Here is a 21956-nt window from a genome sequence, read left to right as displayed (position 1 = left end):
CCGATCCCGGCACGCCGGGATCACGCCCTGAGCCGAAGGCAGACGCCCCAATGACTGCGCCACCCAGGCGTCCCTGTACTAGATAAATACCTTTTAAATCTGTGAGAATAAAAGGAAATCTCACTAAAAATGGAGTTGAGAGGCCAGCAGGGGGAGCTCTCACACTCTACCGCTCCTAGTCAATTGTAGACCCCAAGAAGAGCCTAATCTTTCAAGTCCATTTAATTTTGCTATTATTTTACTACCCCAGTAAGAGGAACGTTTCCCTCTGCCCTGGCAACAACCCAGCCAATGAAAGACTGTCACAACTCAGCCAATGAAAAGCCATTCTACTTCCAACTCCCAGTTTATTCCAATGGACTTTTTATTTACAACAGCCTTCCCAACCTCCCCTTTTCCTCTATTAACTAGAGTTTCTCTCTTTTGTTCTGTGGATTTGCCTATGATTTTGCCATAGTTTGCTTGTCCCAAATTGCAGTTCTCTACTAATCCCAAATAAACCCATTTTTGCTGGCAAAATAACTGGCTGTTTTATTTTTAAGGTTAACAAACCACATTTTTATGTTCCTCAGAAATGATACATAAAAATCTTAATCCCCAAAATTAAAGGATTAAATGAGAACAAAGAAGAAATGTGATTTGGAAATTAGGAACCAATTTCACATCTTTAGGTTGTACACCTGAATCGAATATACCGTTATCAAGTCATTACGTTGTACACCTGAAACAAATATACTGCTACAAGGCAATTTAAAAAAAGAAAACAGGAGGCAAGCCACGATATTTAAAACAATATTCATATAAAAGCGTTTTATGATTGGAGTCTAATAATTTTTCCCCTTACATGGTAGCACTTCTGATGGTCCTATAAGGAAACAGAAATGGATCTTTCCCAAACTTAGTTATCTCCCACTTTCCAGCATTTTCTTCTACTTGACACTCTGAAGGGAGCAAAACCGAAGGAGCAGATTTTCTTCTGACTGGTCAAATTCATTAGAGCAGTGGTTCTCTAACAAACATTAGACTCACTTTGGGTTTGTTAAAATACAGATTCGTGGGACCCCCGGGAGATTCTGATCCAGGAGGTCTAGTGGCTCCCCAGAATCTGTATTTCCAAGCAACTCCCAGGTGATGCTGACACTGCTGGCTGGCCTTTGAGAAGCACTACACTGAGGCTCCCAGGAATTCGATTTACAAGTATGACGACCGCAATTTACGTTTAGAAAAGCAAACAACCACAATAATAAACAAAACTACACACTCCCAGACAAAAGCAGACTTCTAGGAAGCCACCCATACTCCCGGTTAGTTTGCACAGACGGGCTTTATCTGTTCTATGAAAAGATTCCTGTCATTTAAACACCTACCTAAACTAGTTCAGCCAAATTCCAGCCATTCAATGCTATATAAAAGGGCAGGCTCCGGACTGAAAAATATTAGTAACTGTTTTACAGATACTGAGCTTCCTTCACATGAGTGGGAAAATGCCTCCGACAGTCAACTCAAAGGAAATACCTATTACCCTCAAGGTAAAGCATCGGTTTTAGGACTGTCTGCATAAATACAGTAAGCCTGCTTCGTGCAAGACTCTGAACTACACCCGTAGTGGCCGCTGAAAAGCAAACAAAAACAAAACCTGAAACTCCGTCCTCCGCCGCTTCCGTACCTGAACCAGCGTCCCGCCCTCCCTTCCAACGGGAGGACGAAGGGGGCGTGGCCGAGCGCGCGGCGCCCACGTGACCACTGAGAGCCGCGCGCAGCCAAGTCGCGCGATCTGCCGTCATATCAGCTTATGCCGGCGGGCCCTGATAGGCTGGCGGCTCCTGCCGCTAGGAGCGTGTGCCTGGCTACGCCCCTCCAGGCCTCGCCCGCAGGCTGACCGCGGCTGGCTGCCCAGTGGTCCCCGCAGCCTTCGACCCCGCGGAGGCCGGATCCGCCACTGACCCTCTGGAGGTAGGGATGACTGGAGGGCGGGAGGAGGCGGTGGAATACACCTGAGCGGGAAGGGCGAGGAGGGGGAGGAAAGTGGAAGGGGAGCAGTCAGCAGGATGGGTCTCAGGTGGGGAAGTTGTGCGGCTGGCCCTTTCTTTTCCAACCAGCGGCAGGCGTGGGTGGAACGCCGCGGGAGCGTCAGGCTCTCGGCAGGCGCCGGGCTATCTCGGTGACCAGCAGCAGGGATTGGCAGGCAGCCGGGCAACGCGGAAGCCTGCGGGGCCGTGATGCGTCGAGTGCGGGGCGCAGGGGACACCTGCTGGCCCGGAGACCTGTGGTGTGGGGGCTCTGCCCGGCCAGAGGAGGTTTGGGGCGCAGAGGAGGCCCGCACGCGAAAGAAACAGGCACAAAGATAGGCGTGCAGAAAACGAAATGTCTGATGTTGGCTCTTGCAGATCGGTCATCCAAGGCAGTCTGTCCAGCGAACACACTAATGCTTTACTTTGAGACGGATATCCCTCTGTGTTGGAGAGATTTTTCTTTCTTAAAGGAGCAAAGAAATTAGGTTGTGACCTCCTGACCATTACAGCACAAACCCCAGTTACTGCAGCGTAATTAGGATGGAGGGAGACAACAATCCACGGTTTGAGAAGACTAAAAGGGAAGGGAAATAATCTATTAAGTTAGCATCGTAAAAGGAAAACATAATGTCTACTGGCATCCATATGTTATAGCACAGTGGATTTGGAGATGGTATAAATGGGTGAAGTTCCAAATGTCAGTACGAAAAGTTTCCAACCTGGAAAGCTTGTGCTAGCCAGATATTTTTAACCAAAACCTTCCAGCAAGTTACCTGGCTTTAAATATCACCGTCGTTGTGTGTGTGTGTGTGTTTAGGTTTCTAATGATAAGCATCTAAAAAATGATAAATACATGATCCTTGATCACTTACAGAATGCTTTTCCATTTATTATGTAACGTAATTAGCATGAGATACTCAGAATTCCCCATCTGTATGTATACAAGTTAAGAGATAATATAATGTAGAAGCCGAGAGAACAGACTCTGGAATATACCTCCCAGTTATTACTTGACACGTTATTTAAATACTCCTGCCCTCAGTTTCCCTATTTATAAAGTAGGAGTTATAGAAGTACCTACCCAGTAGGGTTGTGAGAATTAAGCAAGGTGATACATAAAATATGCTTTTAAATAATACCTGTTTCTCAACAAATGTTAAATATTATTATCTATACTTTTAAAGTAAAGCCAAAGTAATAGTAGACTCAGTCATTCTAGCCTAATTGTATTTTATTAGTAACTGTTTTATGAAAAAGTTTTGTTTCTGTAAAGGTAAAATAATACAAGCTTCTGTTTCAGTCAGGGATATTTAACTTAGGGTCAGTGGAGCCCCTGACCTAAGGGGGTAGAAATGCCTTAAAATTATATGCAAAATTTTGTGAGTTTGTAGTCACTGAGAATTTAAAAAATCAAGGATGAAGAGTTGAGATAGTGATGAAGAGGCAGTCAAACTTGGTTCAAGTCTTTCTTTAAGAACTTGGGATTTTGAGGGGCACCTGGGTGGTTCAGTCGGTTGGGTGTCTGCCTTTGGCTAAGGTCATGATCCCAGGATCCTGACATCGATCCTGCATCAGGCTCCCTGTTTCTCCCTCTCTGCCTGCCCTTCCCCCTGCTTGTGCGTGCTCTCTCGCTTTCTCTCTCAAATAAATAAACTCTTAAAAAAAAAAAAAAAAAAAAAACAACTTGGGACTTAGTAACCAGACTGCATGTGTTTGAGTTCCAGCCCCAGCATTTGTTTACTTGATAATCCCAAGCAGATCACTTGAATTTTTTTTAAGATTTTACTTATGTATTTGAGAGAGAGAGAGCATGAACTGAATGAGGGGCAAAGGAAGAAGCAGACTTCCTGTTGAGCAGGGAGCTGAGTGGGTCTCAATCCTGGGACTCTGGGATCATGACCTGAGCCGAAGGCAGATGCTTAACTGGCTGAGCCACCCAGGCGCCCCAGATGACTTGAATTTCCTGTACTCAGCTTCTTCATCCATAATACTAGTACCTATAACACTAGTACCAAACTCTTAGTGTTAAAGGAGCTAATACTTATGGTACCAAGTGTATAATAAATATTGATATTAGATATCATCAATTATTTTTCAAAGAAAAATCAAATGACACCTTTTTCTCCCTTAGTTTAAAGCCATTTTGACTCAGCTTTGGCCCCGTAACAGCAGTAATAATAGCTCCTATTTTATCTGTCAGATCGTGCCCAAACACTAGGAACTTAGTCTCTAAACCTTAACAACAATTCTATAACGAAGATCTGTTATCTCTATTTTACAAATGTGGGTTTGAATATAAACTTCAAATTTGAAGTCATATTGTTATTGAGTTCAGAAGATTTTTTGTTAGATGTCAGAAAGTATAGTGACATGTTTATGAATATTTAATTATTACATTCAACAAATTTAATTGAAACCAAAATTCTAAAAACACTTAAAACAGGTTTTATTTCACAGTATCTAAGCTGCCGCTAGATTGACTGCAGTACATTTCTTTCTCCCGTCCAGGTGTTGGTTTACTGTAACAGCAATTATGTCCAGGGAATATACAAATCAACAAAATTAGCATGGTCTTCAGATGGAAGCAAAACTAAAGAGTTTTTTAAAGTTAAGGACTGAGATCTTTTGAACGTTAGTACTTGCATCTGATATTAAAGGTTGAATAAAGAAGAGTCTTCATGTTTGAGTTGGTTTTGGCTGCATTGTGCTGTTCTGGTTGTACCATACTGTATTGATTTAGGGCTATGGGACACCGTAGGTAATATCCAGATTAGTCTGTAAACTCTTAACCAACCTTTACCGGTCACAATATCTTTCTCAATTGTTAGGTTGTTTTGAAATGTCTCTTTCCGGCTATTACTTCATGTACTTTCTTTGCTACCTTATTTCCCTTGGCAGTGTCTACTCTTTATGGTTTCAATTTCAACTACTCCAAGCTCACTTTTGAACTTCAGATTCATATTTGTATGTAGTCTACTGCTTATGTCTAAGAGTAAATATAGACTTAAAGCTTTTTAGTCTATGCTTATTTAGATTTAAGACCCAAACTGAATCCCTCATTCCTTTTATACCCCTGTCCCTGTGGCACCACATCTGCCAGCTCTCCCAGCATTCCCTGTTGTGATTATGATGACATCAGCATCCACTCAGGCCAGCAGAAATCTCACAGCCAGCCTAAATTTCTCCCTTGTTCACATTCCAGTATTTAATTGGTCATCAATCCCTGTGGGTTTTATACTTGCTACATCTCCGGTGAACGTGTATGTGTTTTCTCAGAGCTGCTGAGCTAGTATACCACGGGAGCAACCAAATTAGTCTCTGCTTCTCATCAATACTCATATTCCTAATGGAGTGGTTTCTATGAAATATGGGTCCGATTAGAACCTCTTTCCTGCTCAGAAACCTTTAGCATCTCCCCATCGTGTATGAGGGAGAGTCATATTCCCTAGCAGGGCAACAGATCTCTTCACAGCCTGATACCAATTTCCTTTTACCAGCTTTATTCTGGAACAGTTTCCCCCTTCTGTTTCACTCCTGTCTTACTGTTCTGCACCCACCAGCGGCACCCAGTGAGTTATGAATATTCCATGACTTTTTCCATCCCTTTGCAAGTTGTTATTTCTTTTTCTTTCTTTCTTTTCTTTTTGTTTTCTTAATTTATTTATTTATTTATTTATTTTGGGGGGCGGGTAGGGTCAGAGGGAGAGAATCTTCAGGCAGACTCCCTGCTGAGCACGGAGCCCGACTTAGGGCTCCATCCCACGACCCAAGAGTTCGTGACCTGAGCCAAAACCAAGAAGAGTTAGACACTTAACTCTAAGACAGTGAGACACCCAGACGCCCTGCAAGTTATTTCTACCTGAAATGGCCATCCCTAACCTTTTCCTTTTGATAATGTCCTTTAAAGCCTGAATCAGATGTTGTCACTATGAAGCCTTCTACTATAAGCTGGGGTAGTTGTGTTGTCTTTTCTAGATATATAGAATTTGTGTATATATACCTTTATTATAGCACTTGCATTGATGTAATTGTTTGTTTCTATAGTTGCCTTACCTTTCAGATGGATTTAGGCTGTATCTTTCCAATATTTATGTGCTCATTACCTAGTGTAGTGCTTGATACTTGTTATTTGACTGAATTAACAATGTATAATGAAGGATATATACCAATATCTGGCATTTGACATCAGTTAATTAAAACTTTCCATGACAGGCATGCCTGGGTGGCTCAGTTAAGTGTTTGCCTTCGCCTCGGGTCATGATCCTGGGATCTTGGGATCGAGCCCTGCATCAGGCTCCCTGCTCAGCCAGGAGTCCGCTGCTTCCTCTCCTCTGACCCTACCCCATGCTCATGCTCTCTCATCTCTCTCCCTCCCTCTCTCTCTCAAATGAATAAATAAATCTTCTAAAAGAAAACTTTCCATGACTAAGTGAGAAAAAAAAAATGCTTGCAACTCCTATCACAAACAAGAATAAACACTCTTAATAAATAAAGAACTTCTAGAATTTGATTTTAAGAAATTAAAAGCCCAGTGGGAAAATGGGCACAGGATAAAAACAAAATTTCACAGGAAAAAAATATAAATTACCCTAAATATATAGAATGATGCTCAGCCTCACTCATGATAATGAAAAGAGAAGTATCTACTGAGATATCATTTCTTTGCTATCAGATTAATGAATATCCTAAAGTTGATGATATTCTGTTGGTAAGGTTGTAGGGAAATGGGCACGGTCCTACATTGCTATGGGCTTGCAAAGTGGTGCAGCTCCTATGCGGAGCAACTTAACAATATCTGCCAAAGTTACCGATGCAGCTCATATTGGTCCTGGCTCTTCTGCTTGTAGACATTTATGCAATATTGGGTTAATCATTGTTGCATTGTTTTAAATAGCATAAGGTGAGAATCCAAATGTTTATACGTGAGTTAAATAAACAACGAGGTCACACAAAGGAACACAGGTCCCCAGTCCCTTAGCCACAGTTTCAGAGTCTAAAAAGCCCTGAAAAACCAGAAGTTTGTTTTTTTGGTTTTTGCGGTTTTTTTTTTAAACACTGGCACTCAAAGTCATTTGATGGTACAGGCTTTCCCCAGCTGACTGAGGTGTCCCCCGTGTGTTGGTGCACCTGTCAGGTATCCCTATCTCTGGTCTTTGCTGGGACTGTTTTTGTTCCTTTGGGTTTAATTGCAGAAGGAAATTTTTTTTTTAAATAAAGATAGCCTATGTGAATAACAGAATGAATGGAAGCGTCTGTCATTAGGAATAGCACAGACATGGAGTGCTTGCAGGAGCTTGGGCATGGTGTCTGTGAGGCCTCCTACTGAAGAAAGCAGCGTGGGCATTACCACCCCAAGTGACTTAAAGACTAGAAAAACAGATGGCTGAAGTTTTACACTGGTGGTGAGGACCAAGAACTAATGAAAAACGGGGAAACCACAGCCCAGGACGGCAAATGAAGATCCTCACCGTGTTTTGATTAAGTAGATTTGACAAGACCATAAATAAATGCCACTGATTGCTTTGTTGATCGTGAAACAAGCTAGGATATATCATGAAGAACTACTCTACTCAAGACAAATGTTAGTATTAAGAAGGGAAGATTCGAAATTTAGGAAGCTGTGTAGTGAAAAATGTCTGAAAGTATGGTGAAAATGACTCTGCTGATCATGAAACAGCTAAACATAACCCTGATGAATTAGCTAAGACAATACCGGATGACAGCCTGAGCGCTGAATAGATTTGCAGGGGTGGTGGAATACCGCGGTAGCATATTGTTAAATTGCTCCACGTAGGCGAGGCACCACTTCGCAAGCCCACTGCAGGGTAGGATCGTGCCTATTTCCCTACAACCTTACCAGCAGAGAATATCATCAGACTGTAGGATGTTCCTTATTCTGACAGCAAAGAAATGAGATCTCAGTATATATTCACATCCACGGTGTTTAAATGAGCCTTCCAAAATACCTGGGCAAACATCTTCACGCTGGTTCACTAGCACGTATGGGTGATCCAAGCTCTAGGCAGGCTGGACTGAAGACCATTGAAAATTTCAGATTATTCCCAGACAACTCTTTTGTGCATTCTCCTCCTCGACTTTTAGTTACAAGGTTGCAGTTGCCAGCCCCCGATCTAGAGTATTGATTGGGGAGAGAGGAATACATGTGTTCTAGTTCCTAATGTCAATTATCTGTCTCCTTTTGTTCTGTCAATGGGAGTGGCCTTTCCTTCTGTCACAAGAACAGGTAGTCCCTGAGATGGCAGCATAGATCCATCTAGCAAATTTATCTTTAAGTCTCAGCACTGAAGGAAAACTCTGAAATCAGAGCGCTTTTAGAAGAGACGTACCGCTGCAACTTGTTGCCAGAGGAGTAAACATCTGAGTACCTCCTGCCCTCGTTCCACATCTTTACTACTTGCCACGTTGCCATAGGAGACATTGGAACAGAACCCCAAGATGGCATTAGATCCTCATTGATGCCACTTATCAGCTGGATGTTAGAGAAAAAAAACTTTCTGGGCCTCAGTTTCTCTGAGCTTTGATGTCCCTGTGTATGATATGAAGAGATTGGACTAGAGATGATATTTAAGAACACTTCTGGCTCTAAAGATGGTATTTCAGGGACTCTGGTAGCTACAGCCTCACACTAAAAGTGCTTATTAAAGCAGGAACTTCATGTATAGCTTTTCCAAAAGTTTTTTATTGAGAAATATCAGCATCGGTAAATAATTGTTGCACGTGTCTATCCTTTAGGGGCTAAGATGGATCTTGTACTCAATGCTGCAGATTATTATTTTTTTACACCGTACATCTACCCAGCCTCATGGTCTGAGGATGACATCTTCCGACAAACTATTAGTCTCCTGATTATAACAAATCTTGGTGCTTATGTCCTTTACTTCTTCTTTGCAACACTGAGCTATTATTTTGTCTACGATCATTCATTAATGAAGCATCCACAATTTTTAAAGGTAAGTGATTTTCTTACCTACGTTTTAGCTACTGTTACAGTAAAAATAATAGGTATTTGTGAGATTTTCAGATTAAACTGATTATAACCATTAAGTGAAATTTTTGCAACCAGCCTCAGATGCATTCGATATTCTTGGTAGGGCTAATCCCCTCTCTCCTTCTCTGAATTTAAACAAATAAATGAATCCAACTTTGTTGTGTTTTTGGTTTTGTTTTTTTTTAACTAGAAGCCTGGTGTCTTCCTAGATACATAGGAATGAATTTCTTTGCTAATAGTGATGAATAAATAAATACACACATTTGTGTAATTGTTTTAATGTTTGACTCTCACAAACTTGAAATATGTTTTTACTACATATCTATTTTTTGGCTAGATAGGCGATTGTAGATTTGTTTACAGTCATTTTTCTATTCCAGTTAGTTGTATTTATCAGTGACTCCAAGGACTGAAAAAAAAAAAAAAGAAAAAATCAAGAGAGGGTTGGGAGTGGACATTATTTGTGAAAGACATGATTATTCCATATGTAGAAATCTAGCATGCAGATTTTGTTGGAAGGAGAGAAAGTTTCAGAATTTATTTACTGCATTTGCTCTTTACAAAAGGAATGTTCTCCTTACTCATGCATTCCCACATATTAACATTTTCACAGAAACAGTTTGGTGGCAAGCTCCTTCATATAAAAGAGATTGTAAAAATCCAATCCAAGACAATTTTATGCTAGTTTTTGTGTAACATAGATTTTGTGACTTTTTAAGTACTGGCAATTTCATTTTCAGAATCAAGTCTATCGAGAGATTACATTTACTGTCCAATCATTGCCATGGATGAGTATTCCTACTGTGTCACTGTTCCTGCTAGAGTTGAGAGGTTACAGCAAATTATACGATGACATAGGAGAGTTTCCCAGCGGTAAGTAAGTAATCTGAACATCAAGCACAGAGTGGTTTCTCTAAAGAACCGATCTGCCTCTTTTTTCCTTCTTTGAAAATAATTACAAGTTGTTTACTTGTTTTTAGTGCTCTGTTTTTATGTATTATGTCTTGCCATATACATACATTTCCTAATCGATCAATTTTAAAGTCTTGGTTGTAGATAGAATTGTGCCCAGGGGAAGCTGAGTATAATCAGAGACAGACCTTTGCATTTGTTCACTATTCTCTTTAGTGCATTCAGACTCAAAAAAAAAAAAAAAACGAAAACCAAAACAAACAAAAAACCCTCAAGTAGTACATGATAATTAGAAAAAAATCAGAAAAGACAGAGTTTTAAAAATCCGCCATCCTGCTACCTAGAAATTACCTCTTTTGACATATATCCTTCCACTTGTCTATGCCTGTCTACTTCATTATTTATGTTACAAAAATGAAACCCTACCATGCAAGCTGGTTTGGACTTTGATTTTTTTCTTAGTAGTATATATGCCCATATTTTCATTATATAGTATATTAGTTATAGTGTATTGTGTAGATATCCCGTTTATTTAAATGATCCCCTGTAGATTATTCCTCTTTTTTTTCTATTATAGATAGTCCTGCAGTGCCTAAACTAAATTTTTGTGAAATTCTGAAATTATTTAATGAAGATACATCTCTAGTATCTAGTATTAGAAAGTAAGAACAGTAGTTAACATTTATTGAGTGTTAATATGTACCACCTACAGTTCTAAGCTTTTCACATGTATCAATCTGTTTTATTCCACATCCCTTCTATGACATGGGTCCTATTGTTAGGTTCCTTCTATAGGTGAGTAAATTAATGTACAGTAACTTGCCTAGGTCATTCAGCAAGTAAGTGGTGGATCAGCAAGTAAGAACTGGAACCCAGGCTTGCTGGTGCCAGCACACCTGTTGTCCAAATAAGAGGTTGGATATTTAAGGAAAGGAACAAAAATTATACAGTAGGGTGATGAATTGGCTAGGCCTTGAAAAGTGGATAGGATTGTGAGTAAAAACAAAAGGAGAAATAGTGTTCTAGATACCCGGAATAGAAAAAGTCAAGGTACAGAGGTAAGGCTTTCAAGATGGTGGGAGGTCATTGAGAAAACCAGCGCAGTTAGTACAGGAACAGATGAGGCTGGGAAAGGTCGGGAAGTGTTGGGTTATGGGGTAAATGCTGGGCTCGAGGTATTTAGTGGAAAACAAAATTCTAAGCAGGAAAATCGTATGTAAAGATATGTTTTACAGAAGTTAATATGAAGGAAAAATAAATGGTGTTATTTATGCTTAGAGATTTAAATAAGAAAGATGCCTTAAGCATATGCTTTTTCTGTCTCGTAAGTGCCATCATTGTTTAACTTCAAGTTTTTGTGGGAGGGAAATGAGGAAAGCAGCAGATACCAGAGAGTTAAGGGAGATTAATTTATCATGTATTGCATTAGCCAAAACAGTTGATAGTGTTTGAGTCTAGGATCACGTTTTGTGCCCTTAGATGGACAAGTACCGAGTAAACTCTGGTCCTGGAAGCCAGATCTTGATTCTGCTCTAACGTGTTCTCTCTTCTAGGCTGGTTTCACCTCATTGTTAGTGTGCTGTCCTTCCTCTTTTTCACTGACATGCTGATCTACTGGATTCACAGAGGCCTTCATCACAGGCTTGTGTATAAGGTAGAGTCATTTTTAGGGGAAAGAGAAAATATATATACATTTCAGCAGTGTGTGGTTACAAGTTCTCTTTTCTAGTTTGGTTTTTTTTGTTGTTGTTTTTTTTTAAGATTTTTATTTATTTGAGAGAGAGTGCCCAAGCACAGGGGAGGGGTAGAGGGAGAAGCAGACTCCCCGTTGAGCAGGGAGCCCAGTGCGGGGCTTGATCCTGGGACCCCGAGATCATGACCTGAGCCGAAGGCAGACACTTAACTGAGCCACCCAGGTGCCCCCAAATTCTGTTTCCTGTTTCCAAGAATTTCCTCTAACTTATTAAATACCTGGGTAGCCAAGTCATGACAGATACCAGGTGCATTTTGTTTGTATTCTTTATGAGTCTGGAGGGGCTGTGTTAAAATAGTACTGTTTTCAGGTAAAGGGGTGCATTTTATAAAGTGATTTTGTGGACTTTAAAGAGACTTTTTAAGTTAGGTCATTTCCACAATGTGAGCATGAAAAGCTAAGTTGAAAAATAAAGGTGGTTCTTAACTGTGTTCTTTTCTTCTGTAGCGCATACACAAACCTCATCATCTCTGGAAGATTCCTTCTCCATTTGCAAGTCATGCTTTTCACCCTGTGGATGGCTTCCTTCAGAGTCTGCCTTACCATATATACCCTTTTATCTTCCCATTACACAAGGTGGTCTACTTAAGTTTGTACATCTTGGTCAATATCTGGACGATTTCCATTCATGATGGTGATTTCCGTGTTCCCCGAATCTTAAGGCCATTTATTAACGGCTCAGCCCATCATACAGACCACCACATGTTCTTTGATTATAACTTTGGACAGTATTTCACCTTGTGGGATAGAATTGGAGGCTCGTTCAAAAACCCTTCCTCCTTTGAAGGGAAGGGACCACTTAGTTATGTGAAGAAGATGACAGAAGAAAAGTGCAACAGCCATGTAGAAAATGGTTGTAAAAATGAAAAATTATTCAGTGGAGAGTTGACAAAGACTGAGTAGATTGTTGCCCTATTATTAAATATTATGAAATATTTTTAATAAGGAAAAATAATCTACATACATACAACAAGAGACATAGCAAGGAAATGGTATTTGAGAGTCCACATGGTAGGTACTGCGGAGGAGTGATCGTGGTGGTAGATCAAGGAAAGAATGCTGTGAACACCGAGATTTTAACCTCCTGCTTACCATACTAGGTGTTGGTCTCAAGGACAAGTCGTGTCTCGGTACGGGCATATCTGTAATTTGTATAGCCTCAACAACAATTTTTATAAAGATAGAGAATAAATTATTGAGGGGACTAGGTTATGTCCGTTTGCCTTAATCCACCCATATTCATTAAGAAAAATACATTGTGCTTGATAATACCAAGACTGCGCATCATAACAAAGAGATACTAATATAAACATGGTTCCTTGTTTCAGAAATGGTTAAGTCTTCAATGTGGGTATGATAATGACTACCTGTAGTATTTTGTTCAAGTGGATACATCAGTGTGAAAAACAACAAAAATCTGATATAACATATTAATGGCCAAGTAAATGACCCAATTAGTAGCAGGTTTAATAAGATTATCATCTTCCTACACGTAGGAAGTTTATTCTGTGGGGACATGGTCAAATATTACATTTTACTGATGAGAAAATAAATTAGAATTTTAAAAAATACTGATACTACCATGATTTAATCCAGATCTGGGATTATTTAAAGATTTTGGTGGTTATTATTTTAAACCATTATTTAATAAGTATAAAATTATGTGAACCTAAATATATTTAGAAAGGGAAATTTGATGCCCAGATAATATATTTGACACTACTGCTTTTTTAATTAAATGGATGCACTGCACTTTTGATATGTTTCAAAGTTACAATCCTATAATTTCCTATAAAAGGAAGTAATTGCCAAATATTTAAGCCGATCACTGAAGATTAGTTTTGAAATCTTATTTTCCCTCTTCTCCTTTCACTTTTCCCCACTTTCTGTGCAAAAAGATTTAACAAATAGTTTCATAAAGAAATGTTGTATGTTGTAACATAAATATGTTGGAGAAAGGTGGCTTGGAAAGGCATTCTATAAGCTATTTATGTAAAATCAATAAAAGTTGGTTATTACTATTATTAAACTGTATCAGTTAAATACTGTAACAGCACAAAGTATTCTTTTACAAATTTTGTGTCAATCTGAAACCACATAAATGACATGGATTGTCAGAACTTTTAAATGTCCCCAAATGCTCAATGTCAAGGGGAGAAAGAAGGGGGTATCACATTCTTTTTATATTGCATATCTTATTAGACTTGAGTGTTTTAGCAAGAGACCAGTCATAAAATGTAATGCTTGGGATCCAGAAGAAAATAGTTTTTTTCTGAGTTACTATCACAGTGTTGCTCTGCTTAAACATCCTAGAGAACCAGTTGGTGTTTTGTAACTGACAGATACAGCCTGTGATTTTCACTGACTCCCTGCCTCCAGTGCTCCACTTTGCCCCCCACCAGAAGGAGGAAATTAAGAAGTCGGCGTTGTTTTCTGGGATAATGACAGCTAATATTCAAGATTTCTATTTCTTCCTGCTTCAGCATTGGTGGTGTATGTTTCTAGGAATTTATCCATTTCTTCCAGGTTGTCTAATTTGTTGGTATTTTTCATAATGTTCTCTTCCTTGTATTTCTAGAGTGTCGGTGGTTATTTCTCCTCTCTTACTTGTGATTTTCTTTATTTTGGTCCTTTCTCTTTTCTTTTGGATGAGTCTGGCTAGAGGTTTATCGATTTTACTAATTTTTTCAAAGAACCAGCTCCTGTTTTCATTGATCTGTTGCGTGGTTTCTTTTTGTTTCTAGATTATTTGTTTCTGCTCTAATCTTTATTTCCTTCCTTCTCCTGGCTTTAGTCTTCATTTGTTCTTTTTCTAGCTTCTTCAGGTGTAAATTTAGGTGGTTTGAGATTTTTCTTGCTTCTTGAGGTAGGCCTGTATTGGTCTACACTTCCCTCTTGGGACCGCTTCTGCTGCATCCCCAAGCTTTTGGGCTGTCGTGAGTGACAGCTAAGATTTAATGAGCTTTTACTCTTGATCAGGCACCATTACAAGTCCTTGACATGAGGGAATTGGGACACAGTTGCATTGACTTTTCCGAGGTTATTTCTGTCTCGTTAAAGCCCAGTGTGGATGTTTCTGGTCAGTGGACAGCTTTCCACAGTCATTCTGAGACCCAGGTTCCTCCCATCTTGAGGGCTGCCTGTCTCCAGTTTCCAGAGTCTTCTTTGTTGGAGGAGTCCACAGGAGGAGAGGGCCCAAAAGTCCTGCATATCCCTTACCCATGTTCCTTTAGACAAAACTTAGTTGAATGGCCCATCTCACTGAAAGAGATTCTGGGAAATGTGTCTTCATTGTGCCTGGGAGGACGGGGCAACTGCTTTCTGGAACTACTAGCCTGTTTGCCATACTCACATAATTTATCCTCCTCCTTCTGGGGGTCCCAGTAAAGGCACTGAAGAGATGAATGAGCCCCCAGAATATTTCAAGTTATCCATCCACTACATGTCTTGGCGCCCTTAATTCCATTACTCTGAGTATGAGTGTTCATTTCCTCCAGATTCTTAACTACTGTATAGCTACTAGAAAAGAAAGGACGTAACGTATAAGGAGAGGAAAGCTTCCTAAAGATGTTAGTCATAATCAAACTAGTCTCTGCCCTCCCTCCTTTTTTCTTAAATTCTAGTCTTACTAGGCAATATTATGCTAAGTGGTCCTGCAGTGTTCCTGGTATGCCCACTGCATTGTCCGCGTCTCCATTAGAGGAATTCAGACAGTATTCATGGAAGTGAGGATCTAAATTCCTTCCCATAGGAACATCAAGTGAAAGGCCTTTCCCCTTGACTTGGAAAACCTTTTATAGTTCAAGATCAGAAGGGGAAAGTAAAGATTCCGTTCTCCAGTTTTACGGTAGAAATCAGGAAGTGGAAGGTGGTGTAAGAACACATTTCAAAAACCCAGAGACTCATATTGGGCGCCGTCCTGTTCTTTGCTGTGTCTCCGTCTCCCTGCCCCTACATGCTGTGAACTTCCTACTTCGCATTGCCCTGGCCCACGTTTCTTTCTCTTCCCATCTTCAAGAAGTCAGGGACAGACCTGGCAGAGAATTCGGAGTGCCGGTTTTGATGCACGGAGTCCGCAGTGCTGGCAGATTATTTAAATAGAGATGGTGTCTGGGGGGAAGGGGGAAAGTAGGGAGACAAATCAGAACAAAGATTTAGGATTGACCCAGAGAGAAGAGAAGTTGGAGGCCAGGAGATTGCTGAGGAGAGCATGAAAAAAGATGTCCAAAGAAACAAGACAACGTAAGGGGTAAAGAACTTCCTTTCCTTGTCTTTGCAACTTCTTCAAAGTCAAAAACCTTGATGGGCAGTCTTCTATCAGCAGTCACTGCTTTCTGTCCTCTAACACTGTTAAGTGCACCCGATTTATTCTAGACCCCAGATTCCCTCAAAGTAGAGACCGTGTGCGAATCATCACTGTATTAAACTGTGTGTCCTTAAAAGACACGGTTGAGGTTTAATAAATACTTTGCTGAAGGAATTCTGTAGATTCTTTATCACTGTCTTTTTGACCAATAATTCACCTCTTATTCATTAACTGACATTTGCTGAGTGCCTGGGAGAAGTCAAAGGGGAAGTAAAGAGGAATCAGATGGGTCCTCACCAAGGACGCACTATCCTTTCTTTCCCCCAAAGTCACGCCTCCACTGGGAACCCACAAAACCCACCAGTACCGTGGATTCTGACCATATAGGAAACAGTAGTGTGAGTACTGATCTGAGGGTTGAATGAATCAGTGTGCAGTTACTACATAACAGTGCTGTGGATACAGAAAGGAAAAAAAAAAATAGATCAGAATTATTGGTTGATGACCCCAAGAAATGACCAACCAGGGAGGACACCCTATAGCTTCAGCTGGAGCGTAATTCACCTCAGACGAACTACAGACACTAATTGCCTTGGAGTTAAACAGTTTTGAGTCCTGGCTCTGCCACTTGCAGATTGCATGACCTTGGCTTCTCTATCTGTAAATTGATGAAAATCCTGCCTACCTAATAAGATTAAATAGGTTAGAAACACTCAATTAAATGTCAGCAGAGGCCATTATTCATGTAAATTGCACTCAATGCCTCTGCTGTCTAGGTTCAATGATTACAGTCATTACACCTAGGATAGGCCCTCAGTGGAAATCAATTGCTGGGAGAAAAAAGCCCCTCGGTCCTCTCACCTTAATACTGGAGGGTGAAAGATGGGGTGAATTAGAAATAGGGGGAAATCATAAGGAAAACCAAACTTGTCACATTATCTACTGTAAATATTTTTATAAGAATTGTAAAATAGCTAAATTATTTGTTGCTGTATAATTTTATTTTAAAAAGGCATTACTGTAAGCCATAAGGCCAGTTTAAAAGATTTTGAGATAAGAAGAAACTTAACTTCCTGGAAATTAAATTTCTTAAGAAATTTTCCAAGAAGGACGCGTGTGAACTATATTGTCGAGCTTCATTGTCAAAGCAGAGTTTTGGTATGGAAAGAAAAACACTTGTAGTGTTAATACGTCATTAAAATACACTTAAGTCATAGTGTTTCTTAAATCTAGGCTCAACTTGATCTTATTAAAATACAAGTACAGTAAAATTTGTATAAAAGAGAAATCATGTTTTCAGTTATTCGATCAACAATTAACTCAGAAGTCTGACTGATGAAATGCTCCTAAATGCTTGACACTGTTTACATATTTGATTAATCACATTTTCTTAAGCATTTGGTAAGAAATTTAACACATTTGATTCATCTCCTTCCAAAAGGCACACTTGTGTCCTCAGCACAGTTTTCTGAGCTCCTTGACAACTCAGGATTCACAGAGACTTAAACATACTTAACCACAAGATAGCATCATGATATCCAGAGTTCATCACTCAACTTTAAAATATTTGTACTATAGACTTTCATTCACTTCTTGTATCATTTTGTGATCGCTTTATTTTAGCATGAGAGTTTTACACACTCAGCCATTTACTTAGATGAACACTTGGCCTCCTGACGTGTGTTCCCAAACACGGAAAGAAATAGGACCCTGGAAACCGTGCACATTCCAATATTCGAGAGCCATTGCTGTGGTGACTTTTGTCCAACCCTTCCTTAGGTTTTTTTTTTCCCCTTTTAATCTACTTAATGGAGGTATAATTTATAGACAGTAAAATGTACTCGTTTTCACCGCATGGTTCAACGAGTTTGCACAAATGTGTACGCCATGGAAGCACCAGCCCCATGAAGATACAGATCATTCTCTTCACCAGAAAAAAAGCTTTATCTTTCTTTGCCATCTCTCCATAGCCCTACGTTACCACTGACCTACTTTCTGTTTCTGGAGATTAATTTTGCCTGTTCTAGAATTTCTTATAAATTGAAGTATGTACTCTTGCGTTTAGGGTTTTTTTAGCTTACATGTTTTGAAATTCACGCTATTGCGTACGTCTGTACTTTGTTCCTTTTCATTGCTGTCCGATTGCAGTGTATTACAATTCATTAATCTGCATGTCTGCTGATGGGTATTTGGGTTATTTCTAGGTGAGGTTATTATGAATAAAGCTTCTACAAACAAGCAGACAAGTCTTTGTATAGATCTTCGTTTCCCTTTCTTTGTGGTAAATATCTGTTCGTATAATTGCTTGGTCCTAAGGGAGATAGAGGTTTAACTTTATAAGAAACCATCAAACTCTTCTCCAAAGTGTACCATTTTACATTCCCACGACGAGTGATGAGAAGCCCATTTCCTCCACGTCCTCACCAACGCTTTACATTGTCAGTCTTCAGTTGTAGCCACTCTAGTGCGTGGGGAGTAATGTCTCTCCTTGTGCTTAATTTGCATTTTCTATGACTAATGATGTTCAACAGCTTTTCTCATGCTTTTCGGCCGTTTTGCGTTTTGTGTTTCTTCTCTGAAGTATCGTTCAAGTTGTTTGGCCACTTTTTAGATCAGGTGGTTTTTCTATTATTGATTTAGAAGAATTCTTTACATATTGGCACAAGTCCTTTGTCGTATATATGTATTACAAATGTTATTTCCAATCTGTAGCTTGCCTGTTCGTGTCCTTAATTGTGGTTTTTCTTTTTAAAGATTTTATTTATTTATTTATTTGAGAGAGAGCTGAGCAGAGAGCCTGACGAGGGGCTCCATCCCAGGATGCTGGGATCATGACCTGAGCCGAAGGCAGGTGCTTAATGGACTGAGCCACACAGGCGCCCCCTTAATTGTGTTTTTTTAATTAAAAACAGGAGAGTTACCTAATGTTGGTTAGGACCAATTTATCGGTTTACATCTTTCATAATTATTGCATTTTATGTCCTATTTAAGAAGTCTTCGCCTACTCAAAGCAAGTTTGGACTTCTTTTTGTGGGAAGATTTTTTATAATGAATTCAAATTCTTAATAGATACAAGGCTTTTCATAGTTTTATTTCTCCATTTGTCAGTTTTGATACACTGTTTTTAAGAAATTTGTTTTATTTCACTTTAGTTTTCAAATTTGTTGCCGTAAAGTTGTTTGTAACATTCCCCTATTATGCTTTCAATGCTTACAGGATCTTTGTGGTGGTTTTTTTTTTATTCCTGATACCGAAAATTTGTTTTCTTCCTTTCCTTGCTCAGTATAGCTGAGAGAATATGCATGTAATTGATCTTTTTTAAAGAACCAACTGTTGGCTCTGGTGATTTTTCTCTATTGCTTGTCTTCAACTTTGTTAATTTCTCCCTCTTTTTCCTTCTATTTATTTTGGGTTTAAGTTGATCTCTCTGTCACTCTGCCCGTCTCACTTTCTCCTTTCTTCCACTCCCTCCTTTTCCCTCCTCCAACTTCTTAAGGTAGAAGCTCAGATCATTGATTTAATTTTTTTTTTCCTTTAAAAACATAAATGTTTAAAGCCGCACAATTCCCTCTATGGCCTTCTGTGGCTGTATGCCACAAATTTTGATATGTTGCGTTTTCATTATTATTCAGTTTCAAGTATTTTCTATTTTCAATGAGATTTCTTCAGTGACCAGTGATACGGTGGGCTTCTATCATGTCAGCTTCGCCGAGCCAGAACTGGGTTTCCCAGAAGTACTTTCCTACCCAGTTCTAGGTTAGCATGGCTACCCAAGTCGTTTGATGTCAGATTTAGAAGGTGGAAATGGAGCCCCAACCATCTTACCCTCTGTGCTTGGAGAGAACGACGCGGTCTGTGAAACCCTGTTGCTGCCCCGTCGTGTTGTAACTCATCTGCTGGCTCGCCCGGTTGGCCAGAGGGTAGCATCCGGGCCCATGGCAGCTGCAGCTCCCCTCTGATACCATTCAGCTCCTCCCAATTCTGGGCCTGATGTGTGGTTAAGGCTCGGACGCCCTCCGTCTCAGAGTTGTGAGGGGACGACAGAGGTGCCAGTCTACCATCACGATTTCCAGCACAGCCTCCCAAGTTCTAGGCTGCCCTTGCCACCCCCTCATGCCCACCTCACATTGATCTTTTCTTCCTGACTTCCTCCCCTGCAGACTTCAGATCCCAACACCAGACACAGAATCAGTCACCTCATATAAACTGTGGCCAGCTTTCACAGTTACCTGTGGTCAAATCCTTGCTTTCTTGATGGAATACTGATAAAGGGTTTTCTCTCAAAGTGGTTCCAGAGGGAGGTCAGAATCTTAAGAATCAGATCTCTACAGACTTTTCAAATCACTGTGTTGGATACCTGAAACTACTGGGTGTCAACCATATTTCAATTAAAACATTTAGAAAAGAATCCGTTCTGAATTCATCCTGTGTTAATCTGCAATTGCTTCTCTGATTCGATGAGCTTTAAAGTCATTAATGACCCTGTTTCCAAAATGAAAGGGGATGTTGGAAGGCCATGATATGCAGTAGCAAAACAGTTACTGAAAGAATCACTTGCAGGTACCTGTAATCAAGTGCCTATGGAAGGCAAGGCTCCGGAGGACTAAGTACTTGCGGCATAGAAGGTTTCAGTGGAAGCTGAGGTTAAGGGGTTGGTTGATTGCTTCGAAGTGTGTTAAGGAACTTAGGCAAAGATGATGCTGAGTTCATGAGTTTAAATTCCTGGTTCATAGGGACGTACTGTATGGTGACTAACATAATATAATAAAAAAATAATTAATTAATTAATTCCCGGTTCAGGGTCCAATTAAGGAACCCAAATGCTTCTACGATTGCCCTAAAATAAATTCTTATCTCCTGTAGTTGTAGGGCCACGTTTCTGAAATGCACGTCAAAGTTGAATTGTGCTGGTAGCAGGCTGAATTCCCCATCTTACTGAGTTTTGTCTGTTAAAGTTACGGCATTGATGGGGAAAGAGTAGGACTCTGCAAATGAGATAGGGGTTTTAAAAGGGTTCTGCACCCCAATTCCAAGGTGTGTGCGGGAGTGTGGGAGGGGGGTTCAGACCACCAAGCAATTCTCTGACCCCAGCTGGGTGTCCTCCGTTTCAACTCAATTCTGACACTACCCAGTTAGAAATAGCATCAGATTTCACAGGTTAAGGGCTCTGTCCCACAAGTCTGCCCTCCACTTCAGATGCCAATTCAAGTCCGGGTTGGTACCTGGACTCCTGACTCACAGGCTATAAATCAGGTTTTCACAACCTCCTCCTCAGGTTTGATTAATTTGCTAGATGTTAGAAAACCTGTTTACTCACTGGCTTATTACTAAGGATATGAAAGGATACCAAGCAACAGCCAGCTGGAGACTTAATAGGGCGTGTCCCCAAACAAAAGAGTTTCTGTCCTTTTGGAGTTCATGGCTTGGCCTGGTAGCATGCAGAAAGGTTCTGGTTCCCCAACCTGTAAGCTCTCCAAACCCACCCTTTTGTTTTTTTATGGAGGCCTCATTACGTAGGCATGATTGATTAAGTGTTGGGCCATTCGTGATTGATTTAACCTCCAGTTCCTCTCCGCTCCCAGGAAATCAGGGAGTGGAACTGAAAGTTCATCCCTCTAAGCATATGGTTGGTTCTCCTGGCAATCAGACCCCATCCTTAGGTGTGGTCCAAAAGTGAGCTCATTAACATAACAAAAGACACCTTTATGACTATCCTCACTTAAGAAATTCCAAGAGTTATAGGAGCTGTGTGTGCCGGAAACAGGAGGAAGACCAAATATATATTTCTTATTAAAAATCACAACGTCACAGCTATATAGGCAGATTCGATGCGACTAGGGACCTTGGGCCCATAAATTCTGCTGAGCCTCCTTTGCCAATAGAAGAAGAAAACTGTGTAATAGGCAAAGTATTGGGACAGCACTAGATAGCAGAAAGATCTATGGCATAAAAGTAATATGGGTT

General features: G+C 40.2%; 1 protein-coding gene and 1 long non-coding RNA gene across 9 annotated transcripts in view; one reads left to right on the top strand and one right to left on the bottom strand.

Annotated features, from left to right (window-relative positions):
* Positions 1-21956, bottom strand: part of LOC123792674 (uncharacterized) — a 131745-nt gene that overhangs the window by 91034 nt on the left and 18755 nt on the right. For 5 of the 8 annotated variants that reach the window (XR_015726990.1, XR_015726989.1, XR_015726991.1 and 2 more), the window contains exon 3: positions 91-9430. This is a non-coding gene — a long non-coding RNA (uncharacterized LOC123792674). The remainder of the gene's footprint in view (positions 1-90; positions 9431-21956) is intronic. The other 3 variants (XR_015726994.1, XR_015726993.1, XR_006779753.2) reach the window with 2 other exon arrangements.
* SC5D (sterol-C5-desaturase) lies at positions 8774-16166 on the top strand. Its single transcript, XM_045797998.2, has 4 exons — positions 8774-8983; positions 9762-9894; positions 11487-11587; positions 12134-16166. Exons 1-4 carry the CDS (start codon positions 8774-8776, stop codon positions 12587-12589), a joined length of 900 nt encoding a protein of 299 aa, XP_045653954.1. The 3' UTR covers positions 12590-16166.

Source organism: Ursus americanus, chromosome 16, assembly GCF_024610735.1.
Source record: "Ursus americanus isolate L20-20 chromosome 16, mUrsAme1.1.p, whole genome shotgun sequence".
NCBI classification, from domain to species: Eukaryota; Metazoa; Chordata; class Mammalia; order Carnivora; family Ursidae; genus Ursus; species Ursus americanus.
Note: the sequence above shows the minus strand (reverse complement) of the source record. Positions and strands in the feature narration are given on the sequence as shown.